The 16,121-nt window shown below is 36.0% G+C and overlaps 2 protein-coding genes across 2 annotated transcripts; both read left to right on the top strand.

Annotated features, from left to right (window-relative positions):
- Positions 1–2,547: 2,547 nt before the first annotated feature.
- LOC145640031 (uncharacterized) lies at positions 2,548–3,489 on the top strand. Its single transcript, XM_081691343.1, has one exon. The coding sequence runs from the start codon at positions 2,548–2,550 to the stop codon at positions 3,487–3,489; it is 942 nt and encodes a 313-aa protein (XP_081547469.1).
- Positions 3,490–7,658: 4,169 nt separating this feature from the next.
- Positions 7,659–15,816, top strand: LOC145640938 (ergosterol biosynthetic protein 28-like). The gene is made up of 3 exons (XM_081692169.1): positions 7,659–7,892; positions 10,449–10,655; positions 15,362–15,816. Exons 1-3 carry the CDS (start codon positions 7,778–7,780, stop codon positions 15,427–15,429), a joined length of 390 nt encoding a protein of 129 aa, XP_081548295.1. The 5' UTR covers positions 7,659–7,777; the 3' UTR covers positions 15,430–15,816.
- Positions 15,817–16,121: the final 305 nt, after the last annotated feature.

A 16,121-nucleotide genomic window follows, 5' to 3' on the forward strand; every position in this document is an offset into this window, starting at 1 on the left:
CTTCTTTATCTCTTTCTCCCAATCTTGAACCCCCACCACCCCTCATTTTCCTCACCGTCCCACTTCCGATCTCGACCCACCCCAAACCACCGCAAAAACCGGGGTACCTCCTCGTTGACCCCCTTCTTAGTTAGCCAACCTAGAAACCCTTAAATCTACCCCAAAACACCATAAAATACCCACACCCGTGTAGGGTTTTGAAACCAAACCCAGCACATGGGTTGAGATTTTCTGGTGGTTTTGGGTGGGTTTTAGAGTTTCCATGGTCGGCTCACAGAGGAGGGGGTTCGTCGGAGAAGGGCGCTGGTTTTCGTGGTGGTTTGGGGTGCGATTGGGGCCCGGCGGGCAGTGGTGGGGGAAATGGGAAAGATAGGAGGTGCGAGGCGTCGTCAGCCGGAGTGGGGGAGGCTAGGCATCGCCGACTGGGGGTTGGCTGTCGACAGTGGCGTTGGTGGCTTGGTGAGGGGTTTGAGATTTTTTTTTTTTTTGTTATAAAAAAATATTTCAAAAAAACTATCTAACTATGATTAATTATCTAGTTAAATTTATCATTAATTATAGTTGACATAATATAAAAAATTTAGGTTTACTGCTGATAAAATTTTAACACTTTTACCACTTAGAAATTTAAAAAGTTGGAGTTTACCAAAGAGAATTTCCCTAAATTTTTTCAAAATACATACTCCATTTTTATTTACAATAACACACTACTTTGACATGACACATGCTTTAAGATAGATATTAGACTAGATAAACAGTCAAATTAATTAACAAAATTTTTACCACCATTAAGAAGAAAGTGTTATGTCAAAAGAAGTGTTAAATTACTACAATTTAAATCTATAGCATAATTTGTTCACTTACGTAATCTAATCAGTTTTTAAAATAGCAATGTATTTAAACACCCTATTTACTTTTGTTTGATAGTAGAATTTTTTGTTTTCTTTACATAAATTAATTTACTAGCCTAACAATGGGGTAGCCATGAAAGTATTAACATAAAATGTATTTTGAAAAAAAAAATTATAATAAAAAATTATAATAAAAATAATATAGTAATGAATATGGACGGAATATTTCTTAAAATGCCTTTTTCGGTGGCTGGCGTACTATTTTGCACAAATAATACAAAATGTTGTACTGCTAATAGAAAATAGTTGAGGTTGTATTACTTTGCACATACTGTTAATAATTAGGATTATTTTAAGCCAATTTTTCTATTTTTTAATAGGGTGAAAAAAAAAACCAGGACAGACATTTTAGGATAAAAAAAAGTTAGTCAAAAGTTTTATTTACAATATTTTACGGGTACAAAATAAATTATAAGTTTAGCTAGATCACGAGACAACAACACTTGGCGTTTCAACTTTTCACCAAATGTCGCGTCACGTAGGCAAAAATTAATAAATAATCAAATAAATTTATTTTATATCATAATTTTTTTTGGAACCAATGATATAATTCAAAAAGTACAATATTTATTTATAATATATTCTAATTGATTGAAATAAAATACTTCACAATTTAATATGGTTTTAATACTTTATGTAGAACTATCAATCTGGTCGGTTTACGAGTCATTTCCGGTAAAGTCACGGGTCAAAAATGTTCACACTAGCCCAAAGTTTCGGGTTCGTGTCAACTCAATAGGTTTAGAACAATTTTTTTTTTGTTTACTTTATTTTTGACTAATTTTTAGTAATTTCTAATATTTTAAGTTACTTTGCTATTTTTTTTTACATTTTTTTTATATCAAACATTTTCACCAATATTATTATTATTAGTCATTGCATGTCTAATGCATAATTTAAATTTTCACAAAATCACATCAATTCCTAACCAATCAATTAAAAGTTTATCTCAAAATTTAATAACAACCCGGACATTAACGGTAAACCAAACTAGTATAAAAATAAAGTCAAATTAATATATTGACATGTGTGCAAATTTCTGTGTCAGATATTGAGAAATACTCCCTCCGTTTTTAAATACTCGGTTCATTTCTCCATACGCTGAGTTTCAGGAGAAATTGGAGAAAATAATAAAATATAGAGATAGTCGGGTTAGTAGAAAGTAAATTGAAGGAGAAATAATCTGAAAGTAATAAAATTGGGTCTCATAAGTTGAGAGAATTGAATTAAATACTCCATTCGTCCCCTTTTGATAGTCCCTTATGGACATTTTTTCACGGGAATTAATAAACACAAATAAGAATAATTAAAGTACATTGAAAAACAGAAATTAACATTGAGTATGCAAAAAAATAGAGAGAGAAAGTAATAAAAGTACATTAGAAAACAAAATTTTCATGGAAAATTTAAATTTATTGAGATAATATCATATCTTTGTGATTTAGTAGAATATTTTCCAGATATTTATCTTTCCTATTCTTCCAAAGATCTTAAGATATCTAATGATACTAGGACTTGGAATTGTATCTCTATATATTTTCCAAGTTGATTAATGAGAAGGCAAGCAATTATCTTTCTATTTCTTCATGGTATCAAGAGCGGAATATTTTTCTTGATTTTTTTTCTCTAAACCACCATGGCGGGTGATGATGTGCCGCCGCCGCCACCACCACCAACCAAAATTGAATCAAACTCACCTTATTATCTAGGTCCTCAAGACAGACCTGGAGATTACATTACTCCTACTCGTCTCAAAGGCGACAATTTTGATGAATGGGCGACCGATATACGGACTGCCTTGGAAGCCAGACGCAAATTCGAGTTTCTTGATGGTACTATTACGGTACCACAGCCCCCCTGCTCAAAGTCCGACTGGACAGCCTTGAATGCTATGTTAATTTCTTGGCTTTCCAATACTATTGCCCCTGAGATTAAGTCTTCCCTGTCAAAATTTAGAGAAATCAAGCCGTTTTGGGACCATCTACAGCAACGCTTTGCTCAGACCAATGGCCCTCGAATTCAACAACTCCGATCATCTCTTGCGCGGTGTGAACAGAGCAAGTCCATGGCAGTCTCTGTATACTATGGTAAATTGCACGCTCTTTGGCTCGAATTAGACCATCACGAGCCTTTAATCTCCTGCTCGTGTTGTTCGGCTTGTACGGCAGGTCGTCTCCACGAGCAACGCCGAGATCAGTCACGCTTACATGATTTTCTCATGGGTTTGTACCCAGATTACTATTCTTCTCTCCGGTCTTCTATTCTTTCTCAAGATCCCTTACCTACTCTTGATAGGGCTTATCAGCTAGCCGTTCAAGAGGAGCGGGTTCGCAATGCTCGGAAGGAAGCTGAAGCGTCGACATCCGAGGTTGTTGGTTTCGCTTTACGGGCTAATACAAGTGGTCGTGGTTCTATTTGCTCTCATTGCAAAAAGCAGGGACACGATTTCTCAAATTGTTGGTTCAAGGCTCCTTGTCCACATTGCAAGAGAAAGGGGCACGGTCCTTCTCGATGTTTTGACGTTGTTGGGGAACCTGCGGGTTGGACAGCAGGCCCGAAGACCAGTACACCTGGTTAGAACAAGGGGGGGCCTCGGGCTAATCTGGCAGCAGCCGATTCTCAGTCTCCCACATCTTCTTCGTCTCAAGCTTTCACCGCCGAGCAATGGAAGGCACTGTCGGGTTTTATTGGTAATGCTAAAATTCCTGATAATCGCCTACATGGTAAGTTTGATGATTCTTGTTAGATTATTGATACCGGTGCGACTCATCACGTTACCAGTAATCAATCTTGGTTATTTGACACACGTTATGTTGAATGCCCCGTCGGATTGCCAAACGGTGACAGTGTGCTTGCTACTTTGGAAGGATCGGTCACATTGTCCGATCAAATAACTATCACTGGAGTTCTTTATGTGCCTAATCTTAATTGCAATTTGCTTTCTGTTACTCAACTCAGTGATCAATTAGAAGTTGTTGTTCAATTTAACTCATATATGTGTGCTATACAGGACCGACTGAAGCAGCTGATTGGAACGGGAATTAGGCGAGACGGACTATATTATTTCTTTGGCAAACCGAAAGTGGTGCAACGGGTTTCTACGGTTGAGGCAACGACAGATTTGGAGCTTTGGCATAGAAGAATGGGGCATCCTTCAGAGAAAGTAGTTAAGTTAATTCCGCATGTTAGTAACAATGCAAGTAGTTTAAATAAAAGTTGTGAAGTATGTTTTCGTGCTAAACATTCTAGAGACAAATTTTCTTTGAGTGACAATAAATCTTCTAGAATTTTTGAGAAATTACACTGTGATTTATGGGGTCCATATCGTCATGTTTCGTCTTGTGGGGCTCGTTATTTTTTAACCATTGTTGATGATTATTCAAGGGCTGTTTGGATTTATTTGTTGATTGATAAAACCGAAGTTTTTCAGATGTTTATGGCTTTTGTTTCTATGGTTGATAGACAATTTAATCAAACCATTAAAACTATTCAAAGTGATAATGGTACCGAATTTAATTGTTTGATTGATTTCTTTACTGCTTCTGGAATTATTTTTCAAACTTCTTGTGTGGGAACCCCTCAACAGAATGGGAGAGTTGAACGAAAACATAAACATATTCTTAATGTTGGGAGAGCCTTGAGATTTCAAGCCAAATTGCCTATTTATTTTTGGGGTGAATGTGTTTTGGCTGCCGCTCACTTAATAAACCGTACTCCAACTCCTCTTCTTCAAAACAAAACCCCATTCGAAATTCTTTTTAATAAACCCCCTTCTTTTGATGCCATTCATACCTTCGGTTGCTTGTGTTTTGCTCATAATCAAAAGACTAAAGGACATAAATTTGCTAGTCGGAGTCGAAAGTGTGTATTTTTGGGGTATCATTTTGGGAAGAAGGGTTAGAGGTTGTATGATCTTGAAACTAAAGAATTTTTTGTGTCTCGGGATGTCAAATTTGTGGAAGAAATTTTTCCGTTTGGTAGTCCGAATGACATTAATATTGATGTGAGTATGCATGATGTGTCGGATGATGTTCATGGTGATTTTTTGGACATTTTTGAGGGTGTCGAAGCATTTGAAGGCACTGAGGCAGCCCCCTCCACAACCCCCTTGCGGCACCATGATGCTGGCCACAGGGGAGCTGCGGAGTCTCCTGCCCAACACGCCGAACAGCAGCACGGAGCTATTGGCGAGGTTGCACAACAGCCCGCTGCTACTGCCGAGCCTGTTGAGCCACAGCAGCAGCGTGCAGAGTCACAACAGCCCACTCCAGTCACAGAGCAGCCGCATAGTGACCCGCAGCAACCCCCCCTGCCATCACTTCTCCCGTAGCCCAGCAACCAGCTTTGGGACGTGGTTTTCTAGACAAAATTCCTTCAGTTTTGCTCCGTGATTATGTAACGCACTCGGTTTTTGCCAATAGTCCGTCTCCGTCTCCGTCTTCCAATCACTCTTCAGGTACTCCTTATCCTTTAGCGCATTATATACATTGTGATAAATTTTCTGTGAATTATCAGAAGTTTATTTCAGCAGTTGTTCGAACCAAGGATCCGTCCACCTTCAAAGAAGCTATGCAATATGAAGGATGGAGGAAGTCCATGAATGAAGAAATTCAAGCATTAGAGAATAATGGTACTTGGACTTTGGAACATCTTCCTCCGGGTAAAAAGGCTCTGGGTAGTCAATGGGTCTATAAGACCAAGTTTCTTTCTAATGGCGAGGTTGAATGTCTTAAATCTCGTTTGGTGGTCTATGTAAATCATCAGAAAGCAGGTGTAGATTATGATGAGACATTTGCTCCGGTTGCTAAGATGACAACGGTTCGCACTGTTCTTGCTATTGCGGCTGCCAAGAATTGGGAAATTCATCAAATGGATGTTCATAATGCTTTTCTTCATGGTGACTTGGATGAAGAAGTCTACATGAAACTTCCACCTGGCTTTCAGAGTTCGGATCCTTCATTGGTTTGCAGATTGAGGAAATCCCTTTATGGTTTGAAGCAAGCTCCTAGATGTTGGTTTGCTAAACTCACCACAGCCTTAAAACAGTATGGTTTCAACCAATCTTACTCTGATTATTCCTTATTTACTCATACTACTCGTAATTCTCAGATTACTGTTTTAGTATATGTTGATGATCTCATTATTTCTGGGAACGATTCCGCTGCATTGTCTGTGTTTAAGGCTTATTTGTGTGACTGTTTCAAGATGAAGGATCTAGGTCCTTTGAAATATTTTTTGGGAATTGAGGTGGCTCGTAGTTCTGCAGGTGTATTTTTGTGCCAGAGAAAATATACTCTGGATATTATTTTTGAAGCAGGTTTATTGGGGGCTAAGCCTAGTGACTTTCCCATGGAGCAAAACCACAAATTAGGCCTTGCCACAGGCGCCCTTCTACCTGATCCAGAGTCTTATAGGCGTCTCGTTGGTCGTCTAATTTATCTCACTGTCACTCGTCCTGATTTAGCTTACTCAGTCCATATTTTATCTCAGTTTATGCAACAACCCCGTAGTGAACATTGGGATGCTGCAATGAGGGTTGTTCGATACTTGAAAAGGACTCCCGAACAAGGTATTTTATTGAGCTCTGATTGTGATTTACATCTGCAGGGTTGGTGTGATTTAGATTGGGCTGCTTGCCCTCTGACTCGTCGTTCTTTATCTGGTTGGCTCGTTTTCCTTGGAAAATCTCCTATTTCTTGGAAAACAAAGAAGCAACCTACTGTTTCTTTCTCTTCTTCAGAGGCCGAGTATAGATCCATGTCTTCGTGTTCTAAAGAGCTCAAATGGGTGAAGGCTTTGTTGTTGAGTCTTGGTGTACAACATTCAAAGGCAATCAAGTTGTTTTGTGATAATGAGGCAGCTCTGCATATTGCGAAAAATCCGGTTTTTCATGAACGGACAAAGCATATTGAGATTGATTGTCACTTTGTTCGTGATGCAATCACAGATGGGTGGATTTCTACATCTCATGTTCCGATATCTTCACAGCTTGCGGATATTTTTACAAAAGCTCTTGGGAAAGCACAGTTTGATTATCTTCTTTCCAAGTTGGGCACTTACGATCCTAGTGCTCCAACTTGAGGGGGGGTATTGAGATAATATCATATCTTTGTGATTTAGTAGAATATTTTCCAGATATTTATCTTTCCTATTTTTCCAAAGATCTTAAGATATCTAATGATACTAGGACTTGGAATTGTATCTCTATATATTTCCCAAGTTGATTAATGAGAAGGCGAGCAATTATCTTTCTATTTCTTCACATAAGTTGAGAGAATTGAATTAAATACTCCATTCGTCCCCTTTTGATAGTCCCTTATGGACATTTTTTCACGGGAATTAATAAACACAAATAAGAATAATTAAAGTACATTGAAAAACAGAAATTAACATTGAGTATGCAAAAAAATAGAGAGAGAAAGTAATAAAAGTACATTAGAAAATAAAATTTACATGGAAAAGTTAAATTTGCATACATATTGTTGCAAATTGGATGGACTTTTGGTAAAAATTTAATACTCCATATTAATAGTTGTTGAAAAAAACAGATGGGGTTGAACATTTTGGGACTAAAATTTGTCCATAAGGGACTATCAAAAGGGGACGCAGAGAATACGTAGTATTATAAAAGGTTTTGAAATGAAATGGAGGAAGTATTTAAAAAGGGAGGGAGTAAAGAGAGTAATATGTTTCCACTAAAGAAGGGCAGGAAATGACAGAATTTTTTTTAAAAAAAGTTCATCTACAGTAGTTTACAAGTTGTAACTTCGAACTTTGAAGTCAGCTGCTGGGAGTTCTCGTATCATTAATTAATCCTACAGAGCTCCACTCTCTCTCTTTCGCACAAACACAAAGATTAGAGAGTGATGAAGCCGTTAAGTTGGTGGTTAATGTTGGTGGGTTCATTGCGTTTAGCATCTGTTTGGTTCGGTTTCTTTGATATTTGGGCTCTTCGTCTTGCTGTTTTCTCACAATCTGACAGTAAGTTTTTCTTTTTGCTGATCTCAGACTTTTAATTTCATGCATTTTTTAATTTTACTCCTCGATTTTCATGGGTTCTGTTTGATTAATTTTAAAATTTTGTGGTTGTAATGCTGACCCTTTTAAGAGCTAATCATTTTTGAGATCTCAACCCATTTATTTTTTTTCAATTTTCTACTGCATTATTGATGTAAGTTGTGTTAGAACTATTCATATAATTGATATTAATCGCAATTTCAAGAAATTATTGCTTTAATCGAGGTTGTTATTGCTGATATTATATACGGAGTACCCAATTAATTCAATTATAATGTGGTGGAGATCCCAAAGTTTATGCATTGCTTAAACTGCGGATTATCTTATTTGATTGACTCCAGAAATCCTGTGGTTGTAAAATCTGTTTGCCGGCTGTTAAAAGAATAATTCCATGTTATTTGTTTGATAAATATTGTGATGTAAGTTCAGAATTTAACTTGATTCCCTCTTTTATGATCACCAATTTGACCATGTTATGCTCATGCTGGACTTAATCTTCATTTTGATGGGTTATTAATGCTTTGCTTTTTAAATGAATCGCCTCGTTTTTATAACCGCAATCTTCCTTGCTTTTGTGATCCGTGCCTTGTGCAAGACTTGATTTGGTTTGGATGCAATGCTTCTTTCATGTTGTTCAAGTTGATTCAAGCCCTCTTTATGTACATAATAACTAATATCCTGCAAAATCACATCAGTTTGTCTTCGAATATCTTCCACGATGATGACATTGTTAATGCTTTGCTGATGAATATTTGTCTCGTTTTCATCCCAAAATCTTGCTTATATTTGTGGGCTGCCAGAGATTTGATTTGCTTTTGTATTTGGATTGACATGTTGGATACAGTGTTTCTTTCATATTGTTCAGTTTATGCAAGTCCACTTTATAACATTAAATCAGTTTGCTCCTCAACATCTTTGGTGACAATGACTGTTTAGATACTTATTAAGTCAGCTCCTAATATATAGAAATAATGACCCAGTTTCGTTGATGCTCTTCTACTGTAAGAAGCAAGAGTTGTTGCAAAATGATTTCCAGAGGTGCTTCCTTTGCATTAGTTGATTAATTGATAATTTAGGATACATGATCATTTAAAGACATTATACAATTATAGAGGGAATGTTGGTGTAGTTCAAAGCCACTTATTACACTCATGCTGATGGACATTCATGTAATGAAATTATCTTATGCTTCTTTTGAAAAACAATATAGTTGCCGATCTTTTGAGAGCTTTCTTTATAGTCATATAGTGTCTTATCCTTATTCTCTTTCGATTAGAGACATTACCAGTAAGGAAAGTAGAGGGTTGGGATAAATCCAAAGATGACGTGGATCGAAGGAGTTAAGAAACCCCACGGAGAAGTTGGGTACATAGGGAATGGAAGGAGAGGATCACTATAAATGAGTACAAGAGATTAAGCCTTAGTTAGCCGACCCCATCTTCGAAATTGAGGCTTTAATTGTTGTTTTTTTTAGAGACATTACTTTCCTAAATATGAAATAGATGTGCAATGTATGTCTTTGATAGCAAATATGGTACATGTATTAGTTTGGGGTCAAGAACCAAACATTTCTGAATTAGTAATTACTTCAAGGGGAGGCTTTGTTGGGCATGCAATCCAAGTCCCACTTGAAAAGAAATAAGAAAGTGATGACTTGCTTATTAGTGCTCACCTACTTCATTAGTATTAGGCCTTTTGGGAAGGTGATCAAAAACAAATTTGTGCGGCCCAAAGCTGACAATATCATACTAATGAGGGAGTCAAGGTAAGCATGCAACCCAACAAGTTGGATGATCGAGGCCCAACAAATTTGATCAAAGAGAGAGTAATATTATTTATAATGCTGACTATGAGCTAATAGAAAACAAAATGTGGTACAAAATTTGAATATGCTGTTAAGGTCCTATTTCTGCTCCCAGTCTTTATAATGCTGACTATGAGCTAATAGAAAACAAAATGTGGTACAAAATTTGAATGTGCTGTTAAGGTCCTATTTCATGTGCTCCCAGTCTTTATAAAACAATGGTGTTTCAAGAATAAGAACAGAGGATTGAATATGCTGATAACCTTGCGTGTGTGCGTCATGAGTTTTCATCAATTTCTCACTAGCTTCATTCCTTGCACTCAGGCCTAATGGCTTATACTATCTTACTGACAGGGATAATGGGATTCACTATTCATAACCAGGATCATTTCTAAAAACGTTAAATCATGGACATGTTTCTAAAACAGATGGAAAACCTGAAAGATATTCTTACGCTGTTATCGAAGAAGAGAAAACTTAGAAGGATTCTTTAACTGTCTGTAAGTATATATATGTGGGAGTTGCAACTCTGAAGACTTTAAACATCAAAGTTGTTGCCACCTGCAAATAGAGCCCCTAAAAACTAAAAAATCCATATTCATTTTTGGGGGAGAAAATCTGTCTATACTTGATCATGCATCATTTTGAATTCGCTCTTTGATTAATATTCTAGATATAAAGCTGAATCAATGATTTTCCAAACTTGTGTTTTGCAGTGACTGAAGTTCATGGGAGGACCTTTGGAGTTTGGACTCTTCTGACTTGCACACTCTGTTTTCTTTGTGCTTTAAATCTTGACAACAAGCCTCTCTACCTGGCAACATTTTTATCGTTCATTTATGCTCTTGGTCATTTTGTGACTGAATACCTAATCTATCACACAATGACGATAGCAAATTTATCAACTGTTGGCTTCTTTGCAGGTATAATTCGATTTAGCCTTGTCTTTCTTTGCTTTTATTTCATTTTTTGTGTACATAACAAGAATGAACAATGGTGCCTTGGACATTTTGTTCCACTTATGATCTAAAATGGGTAATTTTTCCATCCAGGCCACACATCCTTGTATTTCGGTTTTTCTCTGTATTTGCAGCATTCCTATGCACTTATGTTTGTAGAAAAAGTTGTCTAATCAACCTCTTCACTTTTTAAACTTTGAAGTAAGGTTCTTGATTGTGATATTGATATATTTTTCATTGCTATTGGCGTTATAAAGATAACTTTTTGTATGGCCTGCCAGCTGCCGCACCCATGTTAACATACAGTAATATAGGAGAGGTCTCTCTATACATTTACAAAGCCTGCTATAAGGATTTGTATACTTTGGATCCTTTAACATTGTTTGGGGACTAGAGTAGCCCACATAATGGGGTTTCTTTTATTTTTTTATCCCTCCTTTTCCTATTTCTCCACTCCTTGGCATGTAATATGGAGCATTGGTGTGCTAACTATTAACTTTAAAGTATAGCAAGCATGCCGAGCAGTGACACCCATATCATATGCTGGAAAACGGTAAAATTTTCAAACAAGCACTCGTGCCATACCCATTTGACATTTACCTATTAAGATGCAGGATATCTCAATTGACATTAATGTAGATTCCTGATTGTGAGAAACGTCTCTAGGTAGAATTATTTGTTAGGAAAGGACACAAAATTATTTTGTTTGATGATCACATACTGATTTAATGTCTGCTGACTCTGGAGTATGTTTTTTATAAATTAAGTTCATTTTACTGTATTATCCTTTCTTTCACTATATGAATTGTTTTTAGCTCTTTTTTTTCTTTTCAAAAAGGCGTCTCTCTTTGTATGATTCGTAGTTTCTATTAGATTCTTAAGCAGTAGTCTTCACATTGTTATTTTGTGCTATGTTGCCTTAGATGAGTTTGTCATTTTGTGAATGCTCAGAATTGGAAGACGTGCTTGGAATTAAACTTTGAAAAGTAAAACTGACCAGCCATCTTATGTTTAAGAAAGATTTTGAGGTCATTTTTTCCACTGCCAACGAAGCTTCAAGAATATGTAAGGTTTTAGCCTTACTATAGCTGTCTAAGTCCTTAGTATGAGGAATTTCATAGGTTTTGTTTTTTTAGGTTGATTAAAAATAAGCACATGAAATGTACTATGCTTATTGTGATTGAAGTGATGTGGTTTATCCTACTCAAAGGAGGTTCTCTCAGCAGAGGCATAGCAAATTATCTTTAGTAGTTGAAGCTTAAGGCCATCAATCACCTTTTGTTGTTATTTGCCTTTGCTATAAAGAGTTAAAACTTCTTTTAAGAAAAGAACTTCTAGAGCTTAAATGGTGTATGAACTGGTGTGGCGCAAGAGTTTAATAGAACTACTTTTTCAAAAGGAGCTTCAAGTCCTTGTGCTTTGTACAACTACATAATAATACGCAGTACCGCTCGATTGGCACCCATTTAATTTTGCTTATCTGACTGTGAGAAAAATAAACTTATGGTTGATAACCTTTCTAAATGTAAAAGCAGAATTATTTGTTAGTTAAGGATGAAGCTGTATATGGTTTTGTTTGATGATCTCTGCTGATTTTGTCTAGCTGGAATTTTTACTTACCTCATAATTTAAGCCTTTTTTGCTCTCAAAGTATCTCTAACTGTGTTTCCCATTTCTTTGGCTTTATGAATCTTATTTCTACTCAAGCTTCTTTTTTTTAAAAAAAAAGGGTTTCTCTTTGTTTCTATAATTCTTATTTTGTTTAAAAATTTTAAGCAGTAGTCGTCACATTGTGATTTGATGCTTTGCTGGCATAAATATGTAGTTGTTTTGTATTATTTTCTGTTTTCTTCTTGTTGAAAAACTCTATGACGTATGAGTTTGTGATTGCTCAAAATGGGAAGCCATGCTTGATATTAAGCATAGAACATTGACAAACTTGTTTTTATCTCTCTGAAAGAGAGTTTGAGTTGAGGTCATATTTTCGATTGCCAATGCTGCATTTAAATCATCAAGATCTTAGTTAAAGCAGCAGTGCTTTTATTTAGCTTTTTTGCTCTATGGTGCAAAGTAGTTTCACTAGTATGTAATGTACCAGCCCGGAACAGTGTGATTAATTAATTATACAGACATGAGGCAAGCTTGAATATATTGATTGATTAATAGAAAGGTTAACAGGAAGGTTACAAGGATAGTAATAGCTTTAGGCTATTAATCTCAAGGTACCTTGAGGCTACTACTCTCAAGAGGTTTCTAACTCAATTTCTGGATATCCTCCTTCTAACACAGCCTACACTACTTATACTCACGATTGCTAATGGCCAAGCTGACCTTAAGGAATTACATGTGACTTACTTAGCCGATATAGAAAAATCATACACAAACATAAGTTAAGCTGCTTGCTTTCTTTCCTAAACTTCTTCTTAATTATATTTGTCACCTTGTATAGAAATCCCCCTTGCTTCCTATTCTTGCTCTTGACCTTGCTGAACTTGGTGTTGACCCAGGTTCTTTCCCTTTCTCCTCCTCGAATAGACCAAAAGGGTGGCTGACCGGTTTGAAACCAGTCTATAACATACTACCTCCGTTTTTTTATTAGTTGACACGTTTTGACTTTAGCACTATTCACACACCTCCCTTTGACCATGTTTTGTGATTTATATGTAAGGAAAAATATAGTCAAGTGGGATTTTGTTAGATTCGTAACAATGTATATTTTCAAAATATCAACTTTTTATAATTTTTGCTTATCGGTAATTAAAGATATTAATGATTTAATTTGTGCTTGGCAAACGTGACTAAAAAAACGTGTCAACTAAAAAGAAACAAAGGAAGCAGTATTTTTGTTGGTCACACTCTTTTAGGTTAAAATGTGCTTTTTATGATTGAAGTCAAACTCCAAAAGTTTATCCACAGTATATCGAAGCAAAATACCATTTATACTAGTTGAAGCTATGACCTTCAATCACTTTTCGTGATTAGGCAAAACAAGTGCTGGGAGAAACGATTAAATTACTAGCTGGAAGTGTATTAGTGATCATAGGGGTATGAATATCTGTATTGAACATGCATAAAGGCTGTCATTTGCCATTGCAACTAAATAATAAAACTTATACAACAAGATCTTTGAAGGCTTGAAAGCTATGCTATGGGCCTGAAAGCTATTGATGGTGTATGAACACTTATTGCTATGGGCCTGAAAGCTATTGATGGTGTATGAACACTTCTGCCTGAGGTGCGATCCTTAAAGTGTGATCGCCTTTGGGCAACTCAAGGCACTTCAGGTGCAAGATGTTCTCCTCTTTAAGAAACTGTGAGTTTCATGTATTTTCAATTCATGCTAAAATGGAATCACAATTCATTTACTACTAGGAATATTTTGTGTTGATTTTGGCTTAAAGCTTAATAATTTTCTTATCATTAAAAAAAAAAAAAAAAAAAATATTGCTTATATAACCTTTGTGTTGGCAAGCATGATAATGTATGTTCAACTCAAGAACTAGACTCCTCACCATTTTTAGGTGGTTGCAAGACCAAAACACCTCAGACTTTTTGTGCTCCAGGTCTTATAACTTTATAAGGACTTGTTCTCATTAGGTGTTTTGGTTTGAATTTTTCTGCTATGTTTGATTTGATATATTGTTTTGACTAATCTTTGACCTCATTTTTACACTTATGTATGAGAAAAAACCTTGTCAAGCAGGATCTTGTTAAATTTCTCATTGTGTACATTCCAAATATGTAATTTTCATAAATTTAATAGATGAAATAAAAGCTATAAGTTAATTTTATATGAATATATTTGGTCTGATTTGAGTTTGTCTAAGTTCCTGAAATAATTTGAATAAAACAATTTCTAAAATACTTTCCTAATAATATGGCTCTGATAGGCAACAAATTTTCATTTAGGTTCTACAATTTTGGCCAACTCTTAATCTGTTAAAGTTGAAAATTAGTGTGTAAAGTATAGGATAGTTTCTTGTGGAAGTGGATGAATAGAGCTCTTTGTTCTGTAACTAACCAACTAGTTTTACTGAGCATTTGCCAAATAAATATTTTAAGAGCTAATCTCTAACAGCCGACAACTAATAGTGCGGTACAATGGCGAATCTGTGATTGTACCACACTACTATTGCCATACGAGTATACGACCAACAGGCCCTAAGCCCCTCAGTGATGTTTATATACTTCGTAAGCTGAGAGGCTTCAATTTCTGATTAAACAACCTGATATGGACTCTCTGTTGGGTTGAGTTTCAAAAGACTGTTTGATACTTAAGTGTTTTTTCCAGTCTACTTTCTGTATCCACCACTTGGTTACACCCTCAAAACTGTATTAATACAACGGCCTTCACCCCACAAATATGTCCTGTACTAATAAGAGGACGAGATTCTAAACAGCTGAATAGTTCAGGGTCAGATGGCACTCATGCTTATAGTTGTCATCCTGCCTAAGTATGAAGACTAGAAGATTTCATGCTTGACATACTGTGGTACATATCGTTCATTCGTGCATGCTTGACTTAGATTAGAAGATGCATAACTCACCTGTTGCAACACTTGTAAAGTTGTAATTGCTTTTTTTTTTTTTTTTCTTTTCTTTTTTTGCATTACTAATATTATAGATGAAATGGGTCATTTTGTGAGAATTGACCTTTGTTTTTTATTCAGGTACTTCTATAACATGGATGGCATTGCAGTGGAATGCTCACCTAAAGATGTCTGTGAAGCAAATGTAAATCTGATTCGAGATTCCAGTTTGGTGTTTACTAGAGCTGGGGAATATCCTGCAATTTTTATCCATCTCATTTCATGATTTATTCTAGGGCATTGGCTTATGTTATTTTACAGCACTGCGCACATAACTTCAACAAAATTTTCATGTACGGTTTGAATCATCAGATTTTGGAGTGACCAGATCAATGCTATTTTCTTATTCGATGGTCTCAAATGTATGATTGAGTTGTGAAGCCTTGTTACTTGTTGACAATTACGTAGCAGATTATATTTCTGATACTCGCAACTGGATGTCTGTTTACTTGCCTTTTCTTCTGGTTCATGTTCATTTCTCTGCGTCCAACTTTTGCATTTTCAATTACAAAGATCTGTGTAGAGTCATTCGGGTAGACGGTTTGGTACAGGCTTGTGTTGATACGGTTACATTTGAAGGGGGATTTGTGTAGAATTAGCTTGACATGTTGAAGCCTTGAAGGGGGTTTGTGTTATACGCTATAGCCTATGGGGAAGCATCAGATGGAAAGAAGGGTCTTAAGTCTCTTAACGTTGTGCCTTAAATTTACCGCATTTTAAAAGCTTTGTAACTTTTGATTGTGAACTTGAAATAAGACATGTATTATATAATATATACTCCCTCTGTTACATATTACTCGCAACAAAGGAATATTTTATGTCACACAAATAATACCCCTTT

The sequence above is a fragment of the Chenopodium album genome, chromosome 7, assembly GCF_948465745.1.
Source record: "Chenopodium album chromosome 7, dcCheAlbu1.1, whole genome shotgun sequence".
Lineage (NCBI taxonomy): Eukaryota > Viridiplantae > Streptophyta > Magnoliopsida > Caryophyllales > Amaranthaceae > Chenopodium > Chenopodium album.

Bases quoted from the DNA above. Each gene is read 5' to 3' on its own strand.
- LOC145640031 (XM_081691343.1), top strand. From the start codon at position 2,548: ATGGCGGGTGATGATGTGCCGCCGCCGCCACCACCACCAACCAAAATT.
- LOC145640938 (XM_081692169.1), top strand. From the start codon at position 7,778: ATGAAGCCGTTAAGTTGGTGGTTAATGTTGGTGGGTTCATTGCGTTTA. The intron at 7,893-10,448 runs GTAAGTTTTTCT...TGTGTTTTGCAG, and splicing joins TGTTTTCTCACAATCTGACA to TGACTGAAGTTCATGGGAGG. The intron at 10,656-15,361 runs GTATAATTCGAT...TTTTTTATTCAG, and splicing joins AACTGTTGGCTTCTTTGCAG to GTACTTCTATAACATGGATG.